A 17,683-nucleotide genomic window follows, 5' to 3' on the forward strand; every position below is an offset into this window, starting at 1 on the left:
ACACAATATTTGTTTAAGTAAGTAACACGACCTTATCAATTGATTCAACTTAGGGTAATTCACATGTCAAATCACTATTGCACTATCTCTACTTTTATTACACTTTCACTCATAATAAATTACACTCAACACAATATAATAATATCACCCCATAATCAAATCAAACATTTATTTTTATAATGCCTCGCTGGTGTTGTATTTTCTTGCGGACAGCTGAAACCGGAATCCTTCCTTGCTTTCGACGGAGTCTTTGAGCCTCGACAACCTATACCAAGGTTGTAATATTCTGATGCATATTGATTTCCCATTGATGAATTAAAATAACCAAGTGTTGGATGCATGTGAAAATGGATACGAAAACTTGGTGGATTTTGATAATTTGATGGACGATTGGAATTGGGCAAATTTGGTGGAATACCAGAAAATAAAAAAAATTGGGGTAATTTTGAAAATTTTGTTGGTTTTGATTTTGGGAAGAAGATGAATTTTCTATATTTGGAACATTAAGCATATTCCTAAAACTATTAAAATTCTCATCCATAATGAGAAAATAAGAGCACTTTGAGGAATTGTATAAATGGTTGAAGGAAATGAGTAATACAGTATGAGAAATGAAGAAATATGAGGGTGAGAAATGAAAAAAAAAATTATACCTTATTTATCAAAAAAATTTTGAACTTCAAGTAACGGTACAATTTTTTTAATGAAAAGAAAAAAAAGTGAGCAACGGTCATCAAACAACGATCCAATTGATTTGATTAAAAAAAAAGTAGAAAAGGCCCACAGTTGGGCCCCATCAACAGAGCATTACATGCATATTATGCTCATTGAACTCCCCCAATAAGGATAACACGCTCCATTCAATGCCGTTGGAGCCACCCTTATGTTAATAAACACTAAATTTGGTTAGAACTGTCAATAGGATCGAGCCAGCCTAAGTTCAGCCCAGTCGACCCGAGAAAAAGCTTGATTAACCTAGCCTTTCACCGAGCCAAAATGAGCTTGACCCTAAATATTGGCCTGAATTAAATGCAAACCAAGTTTATACCTTATTTGGCTCAAACCCGATATAGGTTGTGCCCTTTAATTTGTATGTACTTATGTATGTATGTGTGTGTACATATATATACACACACACACATACACAAATTCTTGATTTATGTACTTTTTAATTATGTTACTAGTCCATGTATAATTTAATATTGTGATCCTGTGAAAGTTAAATTAGTTTTAAAATTAATAGTTATAATAATTATATAAAGGAAATTAAGAGATAATAAGTGAATTTGGGTTAAACCTACATTAGATTCACAACTCAAATATTTTGTGAGTTAAGTATGAATTTCATATTTATCAATTCGAAACTCATAATTCGAAATTCGAAAGTGGTACAAATTATATGAGTCAAACCCAGACTTATTAAAGCCCGACTCAAATGGTCCAATTGGCAGGCCTATAGTTGGCCCACCATTTCTCATACCACTGTTCTACTCTAAAGTCCAAACCCCAACCTACAGAATCTTTCTGTGGCACACCAACAAAACTTGTGTCATATTCCGCTTTTATTTAATAAGTAGTCTATTCTGTAATTAAAAAAATTGTAGCCTATACTATAATTGAAGTTCTTTTGTGACAAAAGCGAGTAACTATTCCAAGATGTATGTGAGAACCCGTAAATTTCCTTATTTCTAGGCCTTATTTTAATGATTTGCACGCCTTTTATGCATTTTCTTTATTAGAAAATTTTCTAAATAATTTTTATGAGTAAATATAGGTTTTAGATGATTTTTCTAGTATCGGTTAGTTTTTGAGAAATTAAGAGCGTATACTGGACGTGGGACCCGCTAGTGCGGAAAGTTCGAAAAAATTCGGCCAACTAGGTTAAGTTTTGGATACCGGATTTAAATTATCGGGTGCTAAGAGATAATTAGAGGTTACCAAGTGGATTGGTGTGAGAGGAAACAAAGTGATATGCATGCATTAAATAGGGTGACAAGTGTCACCATATGATTAAATCTTGCATTTTGACTACTATTCACCTTTTTACCATTTTACTAAATAAACCCAAAAATTGATCAAAATCACTTCATTTCCAAGCTTATTGTGGCCGGCTCTCTCCAAGCAAAAGAAAGGAAAAGCTCTCCAAGTTCTTGCTTCAATCTTGCTCAAATCCAACAATTCAACCATTTAATCTTGCTTTTGTTCCATAAAAACCCTTAAGTGAGTGATTGTGAGGTGATTAGTGGAGTTGTTTGGAGGATTAAGGTGCCAAGTTGCTCTTTTCCTTTGGTTACTAAGGTGAGTAGTGAAGGAACCCCTCTCCTCTATCTAATGATGTTTAATTAATGACTTGTGGTAGCCTAAGGGATGAGATTAGATGTTATTTCATGATTTTGGTTGAGATTGATGACATTTTCTATTTAATCATGATTTTTCTGATTTAATATGATTCATATGTTGTGGCCATGGATGATGATGGGAAATGATCTGGAATGAAACCTTAGTGTGTCAATTGTAGTTATTTCCGGAAAATTTCCGCATTGAACGGAAATTTCGGAAGTAAGGGTTTCGATTACCCCCTTTCTGCCTGGTACTGTTCATCATAGTTAGAGGCCGAATTAGCCTTGGATTAAAACATGAAAGTTGTATAGAATGATATTTTAGAGATGCCTGCAAAATGTCAGGTCAATCGGAGTAGCGTAGCTTATGAAAAGACTGAATTACCCTTGCTGCCCTGTTTCTACCCGAATTTGATAATTGCTTCTGTAATTGGTTAATTTGGTTGGGAATACTTCTGATTTGGTTATTGACACCTTCTTAAGAAATGTAGCCTGGTGTCTTAGCTTTAGGATGGCTTTGGAATCACTTGATTTGGACTTAGGTAGCCTGAATTACGGTTCTTTAACCAGAATGCGGTTTGTTAACCTGTTTTTGCAGTTCTGGTTTAGTATATTGAATTTTTGACCTGGTTGCACTAGAAACTGGACTGAGTAGCCTTCTTCAACATTGTATCCCTACCTCTTAGCTTCGAAACGGTGTGTATTGTACCTCTATCTGATAATCGTAGTACCAATGGTGCCAAAACCGCAAAATGATATCAAAAACTGTTTTTATGGTTTAGAGCTTAATTCCATTTCCGGATTTCCCTGGTTTACTCTAGTGCTTATACATTCTTATGGAGCCCTATTTTGGTAGTATGTGGAATTGGTTTATGACTTGTAATCGAGTTTTATTGTGCTTATTTGAATATTTTAGGGTGTGACGGTGAGTAAAGACGCTCTTTGGGCGGAAGTTTACGAAATTCCACTTGCTTGCTTGGTGAGTGTACTACTCACTTGCTTGTTACTGTGTGGCTTTGTCTATTTGAACTGGATGCCTTGAATGCTTATTTGCACTGTTGAAACTGATTAAAGTGAGGGTGTACTTGACCGCTCTCACCCCTTTTGTATTATATATGACTGTTTACCGTGAAATTGAATGATACATGCAAATACTTGAATTGGTGTCGTATGGACGAGTATCCAACGGCCTTACTGTTACTACTGAGCTCAACCCCATTGGTAGTCGATTGAATCGAGCCAGCGAGGGCTTGGTCGTGAAAGTTGACGAGCCATGGGGACTGTTATATGGAATCTTGTAGTAGTCAGACTCTTGATTCCGGTATACTCGAGTATTACCAAATTTCTACTGTTTGGAGTTCGGGCCCGGTGGGGGTATGTTGGGTGGAAGGAATGGACGTAAAGTGGAGCCTACGGTTGGTTACTCTTAAACATTGACGGAGGGTCAATGAGGTCCGATCAAGAATGCAAGCGAGGAAAGGGGCTCTTGAGAGCCGCCCGTATCCTTTTATCAACACTATTGATGTGTGCCTTTGCTTACTTTTGATGTATTGGAATGAGAAGCTTGATGCTTATATGAACTTTGCTGCTTGAGTGATAGTATATCACTGGGCGTAAGCTCATTCTGTTCCTTTTGTTTTCCTTACAGGAAATTGATTACTTGTGGAAAGGTTGTACATGTTGGTTGCCGAGTTGAGCTTATGTAAATGTATTTTTGAATAGCTCCTTTTGGGCAAAACCCTAACTGTATTTTGATCTAATTATCTCGCTTTTGTTTTGTAAATTACAAACGTATGTATATAACACTGCTTAACCCTGTTTATGGGTCTTATTTGGTTTGGAAATATTTTTCCGAGTTATATGACATGGCACCCACTACTCACCGACGATTTGATTTACGTTTGGCTATCTTGCGATTCCGGCTTGTGTGAGCACGTTTTATTTTCCCGGAACGTTTTAGATCGCGTTTGTCTACAACGTTAGTCCTGGCGAGAGCTGGGCAGGCAGTCCGCTAACCTCTTTGGTTCGCCTTAGGGGAAGGTGGGGCTGTCACAATGTACATGGTTATGAACACGTTGTACATTATAAGGTCACTATTGTAAATAATTTTATTCATTGTGTAAATAATGAATCCTATTTCATTAGTTTTAGAACCCTATTATAAATTTGACGTCATTGTACATTTTGTAAATTAAGAAGAATGGCCAAATTTCCTGTGATTGTTGTTTGTTGCTGAAACTATTTCAATCATTTATCCTTCTTAGGTGGTCTTTTTCTCTTTCTAGGCCCCAAATGCGATTTAGTGGGGAGAGTTACATTTTTTTCTTCAAGCTTTCAAGTAATACAAACATTTACAATTATAAAACATTTCCAAAAAAAATCATCATCATTACGTTATGTGAAAATCAAATTATTTTAAAAAAATGTAAATATCAATCAATCTGTTGCGGAATTCACCAACACCCCTTTAATCAGGCGAATTTCCGGAATAACGTTAAAATGAGAAAATATTACAAAAGTGGTGTTAGTTGGGTGGGTGTTCTACTTTAAGGGTTGCCGCAAATCGTAAGAGAGGCTTCATCGAAAATTGCTTTAAATTTCAAATTTTTTTTGGCATCGAAATTAAGGGAGAGGAATTTTTTTTTTTTAAATGCTTCGCCGCTCATGAAATCTGCGGCGAAGTGAAAATTTATTAAAAGGAATCATCGCAGATTTCATGTGCAGCGATTTCTTTTATTTATTATTTATTTTTAACCCTAACCCTAACCCTAACACTAAATCTCTAACCCTAGTCCCTAAACCCTAACCCTAAAACCCTAATCCTTGTGATACGATTCTTGAAACGTTAAAACGAATCAAGAACGTTAACCACAAGCCCGGATCTAGGTTAGGAATCAACACTTGGGGATGGAGTTCATAATCTATCTTGAACTGCACAAGAAAGACTAGAACGGATAGGATAATACCACAATCAAGGTGAATACTTGATTGATAAGTTGACGAATCACCTTAGGGCAACTCTAAGATGTTCAATGGTGGCTTCACAAGCCAAGAAGACCTCTTTCATTCACGAAAGAAATCTGGAAAATTTTCTCAACTTTATTCAATGCCCTAAAAACATTAAAGCTAAGGCGTTTTATAGCCTTTTACAAGACCAAACTCCTAATCCAACTAGAAAATGAGAAACTTAACTCTAACTCCACTTAACTCTACGAATTAACTCCAACTCGGCTACTAACTATAGTCAACATGACCTTTTAGCCATTTATTCCATTAATTAATGACTCAACTTGATAAACTAAAGCTGTTGGAATTAATCTAGGCAAACGGCACCAGCACAAAGAAACTCAAACCAAAAAACTATAACATTAACTAAGGAAAAATGACTCTTTATAGCCTTAGCTAGGCTCAACAGCTGGCTTGGCTTCTTTAGCAACTAGATCCCGTATCATTCCTCTCCTCTTAAAGGCGATTTGCCCACAAATCGAAGCACGAAGGGTGACAATTCGAATGACATGCCGACGGGCCAGCCTTGTGATGATCATAAGCCAAGGTGTCATCCAAAGAAAAACCCTCCACTTGTCAAGTTGGAAAAGACATCGTTTAGCTTCTTGAATCTCACAAATCAGCTTTAATTATGCTCAACTAATTCACTTGTATGCGTGAGGTAAGGGTCCTCAAAATGATGCAAAGTAGCTCCCATGAAGTCAAACTCCTCACTCTTGAATAAACTTGCAAATTGATTTGGCACATGATCAGCCCCAATATCTCCATAAGAAGGATTTAGCTCGTCTTTAGTTATGCACACCAATGCCGCTTTCTTCTTCTCTTTTTCAACCAAACTTATTTCCTTTTCTTGCTCACGCATTGACCTTTTCTTTTGTTCACATTCTAGCTCATATTCTTCATGTAGTCTTACTTCATCTTCATGGACTTGTCTAGGGGTAAGAGGAACAAGAGTAATCTTTTTATCACCATGCATGAAGGAATACCTGTTAGTTCAACCATCGAAGTGGACAACTTTGTCATATTGCCAAGGGCGACCTAAGATCAAGTGACTCGCTTGCATTGGTACCACCTCGCACACTACTTCATCTTCATACTTACTAATGCGAAATGGTACCTTCACTTGTCTATAAACACATCCACCACCATCATTATTTAGCTATTGAAGTTGATATGGCTTAGGGTGCTTGGTGGATAGAAGAAACAATTTCTCAACCATGAACAAACTCGCCACATTTGTGCAACTTCCACCATCAATTATTAAACCACAAAACTTGTCCTTAATGTGACGACGAGTGTAGAATAAGTTCTCTTTTTGTACACATTTCTCCTCTATTGCTCGGGTAGCAAGCAATTTCCTTACTACAAAGACTCCAACATTCCCTTCAAATGCCAATTCTTCCTCCGAGGCGTCGCTTTCCTCCACTAAAGGTGTCATACCTTCACAATCGTCCTCATCATCTGACACCACTTCTCCATTAGGCAAGATAAGCATGGTCCTATGGTTGGGACATTGAGATGCTATGTGTCCAAAACCTTGACACTTGAAGCATTTAGCATCCCGACTTCGTGGTTTTGGAGTTCTTTGGCTAATTTCCATCTCGGCCTTAGGTGTTGGTTTAGTATCATTTGGTCTCAATTTTGGTGGTTCAAAAGCTCCTATGGTTTTGTCCTCACTTCTTAAGGGCAAGTTTCGCCAATTCCCAACTTGATGGGTGGGATTTGATTGAGTGTTACCCCTCCTCTTGAGGCGCCTTTCCACCTTCACCGTCTTATCCAACAACTCATTTAAGTCAAGGTAATAATGTAACTCCACAATTTCAGCAATTTCATCCCCCAATCCACACAAAAATCTAGCTATATTGGCCTCCAAATCCTCATGAACATCAGCCCTCATCATGGCCATTTCCATTTCCTTTACCTAGGTTTCCGACTAATTTTTGGTAGGAATCCACCACGTGACTTGCATGTGCTCATTTTTTAAGGGCAAAATTGTCAAATCAATTTTTACATAATCTGATTCATAGTCCTTCACATTTCACAAAATATATTTTTTCGTCCCTAACATTTTATAAAATGAATTGTTTCGTTCCTCACATTTCAAAAAATGAATTTTTCCATCCCTCACATTTTTCAAAATGAATTTTTTCATCCCCCATTGATCATGTGTACGAATAACTTTTTTTCTATAAACCCACGTATATGTCAATTTGATTTTACCTAAACAGTATGAATAACATGTAATTTATCTCTATTGGATTTCATCTAAACATGTTAATCGTAGTTATACACATGCTATTCAATAGATATATATAGGGGTTTAAAACTAATAATTTTGTTTGAAACCCATGTATATATTTATATGATTTCAGCATTTGAATCTATTCAATATTTGTGACATTTCTCTTTTGGTAATAATTTATTTATTGAGTTATATAATAAGGTCATCTAATTAATGGGTCCTAACTCGAATTCTATAATTGTACTAACAAATTTCAGTTTAAATCTGAAATTTCTATTCGACACTTTTAAGATCAACAGTTGAATTACTTGCCTTGTGATTGTTTTAAAATTTGAAAGTGCCAATCACTTATTTCTTTTTGTTATACTTTTCTTTTGTTTACTTTTTCTATCCAAATTTAATTCGATATAAACACTCGATAATATTTACAATTAAATATCATCTTTATTTTCAAATTTCGAGTAAATGAAAATGAATATAAGTAAAAAACTAATAATTTTTTTAAACCCATGTATATATCTATTTGATTTCACTTAAGCAGTACGAATAGTCTGTAATATATCTCTATTTGATTTCACATGTTATTCGTACTGTTCAAGTGAAATCAAATAGATATATATATGAATTTAAAAAAAATCAATCACACACATGATCAATAAAAGATGAAAAAATTCATTTTGAAAAATGTGAAGGATGAAAAAATTCATTTTGTGAAATATAAGAGATGAAAAAATTTATTTTATGAAATGTGAGGGATTATGAATCGAATTATATAAAATTTGATTTGACAATTTTGCCCTTAAAATATGATCACGTGCAAGACACGTAGTGAATTTCGACAAAAAACTAGTCGAAAACCTAAGTAGGGATCAAATTTGACCAATGTGAATTTATAAAAGACGTAAAATTACACTTCTAAAAGTGAGGAACGAAAAAAGTTATTTTGTAAAATGTAAGAAACGTTTTGAACGATTTTCCCGAATAATAAACTTTAAAGAAGGTTAGCATAATTTTTAAAACTGTAGCAAGGAGGAGGCAACACTACTCTGAAATTTCTAAGTCCTTCCCCCATTATCAGCTCCACATGCCACATTCTCCCGGCCAAGTCTTTGGGTTTTCATTCCCACATATATGCATTTGCCCACACTTCCCTGGAAATTTTACCAAAAAAACAAACAAACCAACCATGCCATTTGCCCGAAAATTCAACATAACTAAATTGGAAACAACTATCAACACAAGTTCAAACCTAGATTTCCGTTTCCTAAAATTGTTTTCAGTCCAATATAGTCCTATGCTAATGATTAATCTAATGAAGACAACTGCACAGCATGTCTGAGCTGCTAAGATAAGCTCGTCAACAAGCAATCAATTGCTATTGTACAAGCTGTACAGGATGCACAACAAGAAGGAACTTAGGAATTACAAAGTTGCTTTGCACGAGGCTTTATTGTGTCCTGGCTCCTTGCACCTAGTACAAGTGACTGTCCTCCTATTCAGCGCCTCCTTTCTCGCCTGTTCCTTCTTCTGTTCAGGAGTTAATTTAGGGGGATTTGGGGGAAGCACCTGTACTGAGTCTGAATCAGCCTCTTCCTTGTCTATAGGCTTGCCAATGTCAGGTATAGGGTTCAAGGATGCAGAATATATTGAACAAAAACTCTCTACGGTGAAATGTTTTGGGCAGTAATCATAAATGCTTTTGCCCCTGCAATTTAAGACAGCAATAGCATGCCGGCATGGTAGACCATTCTCTTTCCATTCCAGGCAAGTACATTCCTGGCTTTCAATGTTCACAACATGGGTGCAATCATCATGAACCTCAGCAAGGATATCAGACGAGAACAACACTTTCAGACTGCGGGCTTTAAGTGCATCTTCCTGCAGCTTTTTCTCAATTGATGGAGTTAGTTTAGAAGACCACAAACTTGACAGCGTTTGCCGATTCTTAACCAAACCACTAATCATACATACGAGAGCCTCAATCTTCTGCATTATTGTAGCCTCCTGGACGTCCTCCATAAGCTTGGTGTACAGTTCAGAGACATTTTCAGTGATATAGTTATAACGCTCTCCCTTAAATAGCAAACTTGTCCAACACTCTGGCTCTATTTGGATTACCCAATCATATGCTTGTGATGAGATCTGCTTTATTTGTTCAGTGAATTTTTTGTAACTACCAATTCGGACAGCATGAGCAGCGGAAAGAAAAATACCAGGCAAGACACCTCTTCCATCAGCCCCGTGAAATGGACCTCTCAAACTCCTCCTGAAGCTTTCAACAAGGTGGAACATGGAATAACCATGATAAGCATTCTCAAATACCTCAAGCACAGAGTTCTTTAAACCCTTTTCCCTCTCTGAGACAAAAGTGATGGGCTGGGAAGTTGAAATTGCAGAATTCAATTGTTCCAGAAACCAACGCCAATTGTCATTATTTTCAACGTCAACTATGCCAAAGGCAACTGGGAAGAACCCATCATCTGCGTCGACTGCAGTGGCTGTCAACAACATTTCCTGGTATTTTGACTTTAATGATGTTGATTCAAGAAAAAGAAGGGGGCGACAACCATTTTGAAAACCATGTATTAAGCAGTGAAATGAGACAAAAAGGCATTTAAGCCTTTTGTCATCATTAGTGACGAGATTGGCAAAGCTACCAGGATTTGTCTCCATCACTTTCTCACAAAAAGATGGTAACTGATTGTACGAATCTTTGTATGAACCTTGAAGCTGCTCCCTGGCATGCTCCAGCCCACGCCACACTTGTGTATAATTTAGTTCGATCCCAAAGTCCCGGAAAATGCCATTAGCAATATCCTTGGGTTTATGATGTGGGGACTCTCGTAACCTCTCCTTTATAATGCTAACCAGCCAATTCCTTCCGGGATGAGCAGATTTCCAAGCTTCCCCTCCACATGTGTGTACATTATCGAACTTCTTAATCCTAAATGATTGAGATGCAGGAACCCAAGATGCATGAATCCTCCAAGGACAGCCTTCAGCAACACACATGCCACTAGCACGATTTGTATCATTCTTTTTTAGTTTGTAGACAAAACGATGAGCAATAGCATACTTCTGCAGGGTATCTCGAAACTCTTTCACACTTTCAAAGTCATGACCTACTCCGGTAATGCTATCTCTCCATGAAGCAACCAGATTTTCTGGAAGATCTTGATCACGAATAACAATACCGTAGGGACTCCCCAGATCATCTGTCCCTGACTTAGGATCTCCTTTCAGTTCAACGTCATCATGTACCTTGATAAATCTGCCTCTGCTACTCTTCTTACGAGATCGCTTTTCTTGTGCGTTATCTGCATCTGACACAATAACTGGACCCTTGGTACCAACTTTCCAAGAAGCAGTACGCCTTCTCTTTTTGACTGTATCTGCTGGGGTGCTACCTGCATCAAAGTTGATGGGGCTACGAGCAGAAACACCACCAGCAACAACACGGCGGGGAGCATAATCGGAATCATAATCACCACCATGCGCAGAGGAAGGAGTAGATGTGCTGGTGGTTCTGCTTGGACTCTCCATAGTTACATTGACATCCACCAAATTATCAGGCGTAATAACCGGAACTCTATCAGCAGCTGCAGCATTCTTTTGCCTAGATCTTACATCAGGGCCAGAACTATTAGCAGCTGGGGGAGGAATTACATGGTCCACAGTCTCTGCCAATTTTATGCCAACTCCCCTGGATGTATTACCACTGTAAGAAAGTATGCACTCAAGTAAATAGACTAACTAGTCAAATTCCAATGATCCACCAAGACACTAGGCACATTCTAAAATTGGATACGTGAACTTTGAGTTCCCTATGTATCTCCTATGCTGATATGGTGCACAGGAGTGCAAATGTGTCATTATGACATTCCGTTAATGAATGGAAAAAAGTAGCAATTTATGTGAGATAACAAGTTCTCAAAGTAATACCTTGAGGCATCATTCTTCAAGGCTGGACGCTCAAACCCATGTTTCCCAGATACAAAGACATCAGCTGTCACTGAGTTCCCATGAAAATCAAGCATCCTCTTTAGGTCCTTTTCATTCTTCAAAGTAATAAGATTTCGTTGATTTCCTGGGAGAAAGTACTTGAGCGCAATAGTTTTCAGATCCAAATTGTACAATTCAGCAATCTTCAACTTCAAATCATCATACAAGGTATCATGATTGATGCTCACAGCATTTGCCTCTCCTCCATTATAAGATAAGATCCCATCATCTTTTGTTATAAATTCACCACCATACTGGCTGATCAGTATGAGTTTCCCCTTTGCCATAATTCACATCTTTGAACATCACAAAGAATCAGTAAAGTTTCACTAAAATATGTCAGCACATAGAAACAAAAAATTCGAATAGTACTACAACGATTTTAAGAGGACAAAATTACACTCATTGATGCTTCTGTCTTCCTCTGTTGCATTATTTGGATAATTACAACTTGGTTAACATAGATTCAGGGGGTGACAAAAGCACTGCATTTCTCATTACTGCACAAGAAAAATTCTAGCTCTTTCTCTTCATACATTAGCAAATTAAACAAAAGACAGGAGGCTTTCAATACAGAATTAAATGTCAAACTTGCTATCCCTCATCTAAACCAAATATACCCTAGATCATGCTTCAAGGAAACAAAGGAATAAATCTTGGCATCAAGGACAACAAATTTTGCTCCTCATAGCAATCTCCAAACACTGTAAAGGAAAAGGGAAATGCTTCCCCAAAAAGCAAATGATAAGTTTAAACAAAGAATCTTATAAAAACATGTATAGGTCGAATATTTTGTTGTTAATGGAGGCACAGGGGATCCAAACAACGTAGCTTTACCACTTCAGCATGCCTACTATCTGCTAAATCAAAAGTTTCATTCCTTACCTTTTAAGCTGATCTATAACCTGCTGAACATATTGTTGGGTGTTTGTGACATAACTTAAAAGGATTAAAATGATTGAGCGATAAACTCACTAAGTCTATTCTTCAAAAAAGTTAAACCTCAATCCTTTGATATTGCAAGCTGAAGCAGAGACCCTGACTTTACCAGTAAGTAAGCCAATGTTAAAGCAAATGAAAATCAATCATAGCTTCTCAGCAATCATATGCTCCCAACACCTTTTATAGTACACAATGTCTTTCCACAATAAACTTGGACAATGTTTTCACCTTTTTCCCCTTTCTTCGGGTAGAGAGCGGAGTTAAAAAAAGCTTTCCAAGAGAACACTCGCATGCACATTTGTATCTAGAATATACTTTTTTAGCATCCTTTTTTGGAAAAAAAAAAATCAAGAATAATCACCAACAAATTTTCTAAAACTTCCTTTACAATATTTCGTGCAACATTACTCGTGAAACTGAAATCTTCACCAGCCAACAGTTTAGCACTTGCACGTACATGATAAGCATCCACATTTTTTCAATGTACATTAGAAAAAGAAAATGTTGGCATTTCTGTCTAATTGGCTATTCTTCATAGGGCTCTACCTCCCCCCAAGGAGCATTAGAGGGGTAGAGTTCTGATTTCCATTAAGATAAGACAGCTGTTCTGACTATCAGCAGTGAACACAGAGTATTTTATAAATTACCTCAGAAGCACACATAGAAAAACTAAAATGACACCATGGAACCCATGCCAACATGAGCGTTTACCATATCCATATCCAGTCATGAATAAGAAAATCCAGCTACCATCATCATGGCACTTGATGTTATTGTCAGATAAATTTTTCTTTTATAGGTCAAACTGTCGTAAAAAGAAATCTCAACTAGTAGCCGAAGAACCTTGCCAGTGTTGTAAATCCAGCTTGCCCAAACTGTGAAATATTTTGCTAAAAAACTGCACATCTTGAGTAAGAAACCAACATATTAACCAATCGAAGCAACTCCATGCAATGATCTTATCTCACCTTCCTACTTAAATGCCCATGGAAGAAAATATGAAGGGCAGAAAGGACAAATAAGGCAAGTAACAATCAACCCCCCTTTTCCCAAGACAAGAAAACAAGGCTAGCACTCTCGAATGTGCTCTCCACTAGTTCGTTACCAATGTCTGCTTTCTTATTGCCACCAAACCACAGAAGGGAATCCACGCAAACAGCACAACAATTGTCTAATGAGTCATAAGCTACTCTTTTTTTGCACTAAATTTGTTTAGCTATTTTATCTAATTAAACTTCTCGAAAGGTAATTCATACTCGAAACAAATACTACAGTGTAAAATCCCAGCAAAACAATCATCCCAAACATCGACCTTGATATAAGACTAGAACAAGAAAGATTATGCGTATAGTGCTTTACAACCAAGAGATCAAACACCAAAATTCTAAAATCTGACAAACATTGGTGATCAATTGAACTGAAAATAGAGGTCAAATGAAGTCTACAAAAATCAAAAGTCAACAAAAGTGCAATTTTCAGTTGAATTTCACTTAAGAATCAGCTGTAACATGTTAAAGATTAAACCTTTTAAACAATTTTATGAATGCATGCATAACAGAATTTTGCACACTTCAACCCTGATTTAAACCCCGGTTTAGTACTCAACAAAAAGAGGAGAAAAAAAAATTATCTACACACAAATGCAGAAAGCGATATAGAGGCGTCTGATTGAAAGAAAAGTGGAGCGAGGAAGAAAATTACCAGAGAGGCGTAGCGAAGTGAACGTAAAACCTAGAATTTGGGGCCGTTTCGGAATTAGGGAGAAAAAGGGAGAATGATACGAGGGACAACAGCCACAAGGGCGTTTTACAAAATAAGAATGGATGGGCTAGGGCTATAAAGAGGCTTGATGGTGATTAACTATGTTGTGAGGGGTCATATTGAAATTTCGGCAAATTTGATCAATTTAGGATTGAAGGACGTGGGTGACCTGGATAGACATAATAGACTTTTTGATTGGATTGAATTTTGTACCACCTATTCCGTTTATCTTTACCATAACATTGAAAATAATAGAATTTTTATAGTTTTAGCACGAATAAAATTGTTGGTAAATTCATAATTTTCTCAAGAGTTTGATTTTTTAAAAATCTTTTTTATGTTGTTTTTTTTAGCAAATTTAGAATAGGTAAACATTACACTTGTAAGGATAAAGATATTAGATAGTACAATTACTCTTTAAAAAAGTTAATAATATTTCCCAAGGTTAAACTTTTATGTATAAAATTCAAATGGCCTAAAAGTTTATTCGGTTTTTAGCATACCCTTACGAAAATCATTTGCTGTTTTCATGTTCTTTAAAATGTTGATTCCAAGTTTTATGAGCTAAATTCTGTATGTGGTGTTCACATTTAGTTTCCTCCGTCTTATAGTGGAATTTATTTTTAAGATCAAAAGTTTATTTAAATACTTTGCTTTTCGGGAAAGCACAAATCGCATGGCTTTTTTCGCATAAGAAGAGAAAAAAAAAATCAAAACATGAAGCAAAAGAAACATATTAGTGTACATAGGTCAATCCCTTTTTTTCAATTATTTGTCAGCATAATACGTTTTTTAATTAGTTTACAACGACCACTACAATCTTTATTTGTAGAAGAGAGTTGAAAAAAATTACATCACTTAACTTATTAACAAATAAAAGAAATAGACTAACGATGTGAAAACTTAAAGAATTCATAAAATTTATTTAAGTGATTTTTTCATCCTAGCATCTAAGAACATCATTGAAAAAGATTTGAAACAAATGTTGTTGTCTTTTGCCTGGATCAAAGCAGGTAATGTTTAGGTGGCAAATTAGTTTAATTTTAAAAATGTAATCTAAATTGTTGAGTTCTCTTTTGACAAATTCTTTGTCTCCATACCAATAAGACTGCATTAGGGCAATTTGAAGCATACTGACGCTCTGTTTAATAATTCAATTCAATATTTAGATTTACAAATGTGTTTGATAATCATAAATAGAACATCTGAATTAATTAAGTGGTATTGAATTTTCTAAACAAAACTTGTTCCAAAAAATAAGTGATAGACTATTCACTTATAATTTAATGTGATATAATACATAATAATGCAAGAATTTAATGGATTCATACTTTAGTTTCATATTTCAATTTTATCAAACGTAACCCAAGACAACTAGCTGAAAAAGTAGCTAGTATATTGAAAACCCACTTAAGGAAAGGTAAGAGTTATACAACATCAAAGAGATATATAATTTGGATTAAAAACAAAATTAGATGAAGAATCTGGAAAATTCAAAGGTTGCTAAAAAAAACTAAAAATTTACCTGGAAATGGCAATAAGTATTGCTGCACATTCACTTGACCAACCGTGAAAACAAAAAAACCTATCTTATCTGCCACTTCATTTTACTGAAAAGTTGGATTGACATATTATATCAAATAAATGGAAATTAATAATTTTGCGAGTTTTAGCATATATATCAAATAAATGAAAATTCAAATTTCACTCATATGTCATGCATCTAACTGTAATAGTATATACACTGTCAGTGTATATAAGATTTACTCAATTTTTTTGGAAGACGTTAAACACTTTTAGTACTATATATTTTATATGGTTTTGAAGGTCATCAGCTCCCCAATTCCTCCATCCATCAAAATCCTTTGTGATATGGATATCCCATAGCTATGTACTCGTATTTCTCTTCTTTGTCCACTATTTTTCATTTTGGGCACCCTATGGCACGCCAAAATAAAGGGATCGGCTCCATACTGGTATTACATGGTTGGAGCTCTTTTCTTCAAGACTTTTCTTCATGAATTTTAAAAATTTTAAAAATTTCAAACCCTTCTTCCCATTGCTACCCCTTAACCTTTTCCCGATCCTTTCCTCTCCCCTTCCCTCTCCCATCCCACCTGCCCCTCCGAGAGAGGGAAAGAAAGAAGAGGAGAAGGAAGGAGGAAGGGAGATGGATGAGCAAGGGAGATGGATGAGCAAGGGAGAGGGATGAAGCAAATGGTAAAGTGGGAGTTGGGGAAGAAGGGGAGGGGTGGGAGGTACCAAGGAGCCGGAGAGGGTCAGGGGAAGATGGGAGAGGGAAAGGAAGCGGAAAAAAGAGGAGGAGGACAAATACAGGTAGCGGTGGAGGGGTAGGAGATGGGATGGGAGAGGGAAGCGGGAGCATTAGGGATAATTTTTAAAAAATTTTAAAATACCAAAAAAACTTTAATTTTTAAAATTAAAAATTTTAAAAAACCCTATGGAACATGGCTAATATGATGACATGGCAAAAGAAAAAAGGAGAAAATTGAAAAAAAAAATAAAATATAGTAGTATAAAAATCACATCAAAGGTGGGATCACCGGCTATGATCACCTAAATATGCAAGTGCGGATGTTGCTGCGGTATGTTTAGTAGTCAAAGAAGAGGTGTGGAAAGTAAAGCATATGGCAAAGAAGGCGGCACGTTGCATCCTGACATGTACGGATCAAGAAGGGAATATTTCTACAAAAGCAAGTGGTGACCTATAACCGGGGTTTAGAAATATTGCGTACTGCAGAAGCTAAAAATGTGTTGGGATGTCACGGAATTAACATAAATATAAAGGGTCTAAGAATAAAACATTTGTGAGGAAGCGTAAGCAGTACTAATTACTAAACAAAGCCATCCTGGGGCCACGGATTATGAGCATTACATCAACAAAATACTATCTATTTATGGGCATTTTACTCTGAATCATTACATTTATGTAAAATACATAAATATTTTGGATAGCACGGATAGTCACACTAGCTGTCCTTGTACTAAGTTTTATGGGCATTTTACTCTGAATCATTACATTTTGGATACTACTTTGATTAGAATTTAGTTTAAAGACATTCACTGGAGTTTGGACGCATCCAGAGAGCACCGATCGATGTATGTTCAAGCGTAAATTGAAATAAATATGCAACTTAAATTTTTTAAAAATAAATTACTACTGCATATCCGAAATTTACTTTTTGGAGAGTAGGTTTAGTTCATACTATTTTTCATAGTATTTTAAAATATATAAGTACAAAAAATTTTAAATTATACCTATAATCATGTATTATACGAGTATATTACGAGTACTTACTAACTAAGGTACTAAGCGTTAATCATTGATAAAACATCTTATCGTTATTTCAAATAAACTTCCTAATACTAG

General features: G+C 36.0%; 1 protein-coding gene across 2 annotated transcripts; it reads right to left on the bottom strand.

Annotated features, from left to right (window-relative positions):
• Positions 1–8,755: 8,755 nt before the first annotated feature.
• LOC113767880 lies at positions 8,756–14,316 on the bottom strand. 2 transcript variants are annotated; one of them, XM_027312083.1, is made up of 3 exons: positions 14,233–14,316; positions 11,530–11,885; positions 8,756–11,290 (listed from the first exon to the last, which is right to left on the bottom strand). In XM_027312083.1, the coding sequence occupies exons 2-3, from the start codon at positions 11,874–11,876 to the stop codon at positions 9,010–9,012; spliced, it is 2,628 nt and encodes an 875-aa protein (XP_027167884.1). In that variant the 5' UTR covers positions 11,877–11,885; positions 14,233–14,316; the 3' UTR covers positions 8,756–9,009. The 2 variants fall into 2 exon arrangements, with proteins under 2 accessions (XP_027167884.1, XP_027167883.1); XM_027312082.1 differs by having other exon boundaries at positions 8,756–11,305.
• Between the last annotated feature and the right edge of the window lie 3,367 nt (positions 14,317–17,683).

The sequence above is a fragment of the Coffea eugenioides genome, chromosome 4 (assembly GCF_003713205.1).
Source record: "Coffea eugenioides isolate CCC68of chromosome 4, Ceug_1.0, whole genome shotgun sequence".
Classification (NCBI taxonomy): Eukaryota; Viridiplantae; Streptophyta; class Magnoliopsida; order Gentianales; family Rubiaceae; genus Coffea; species Coffea eugenioides.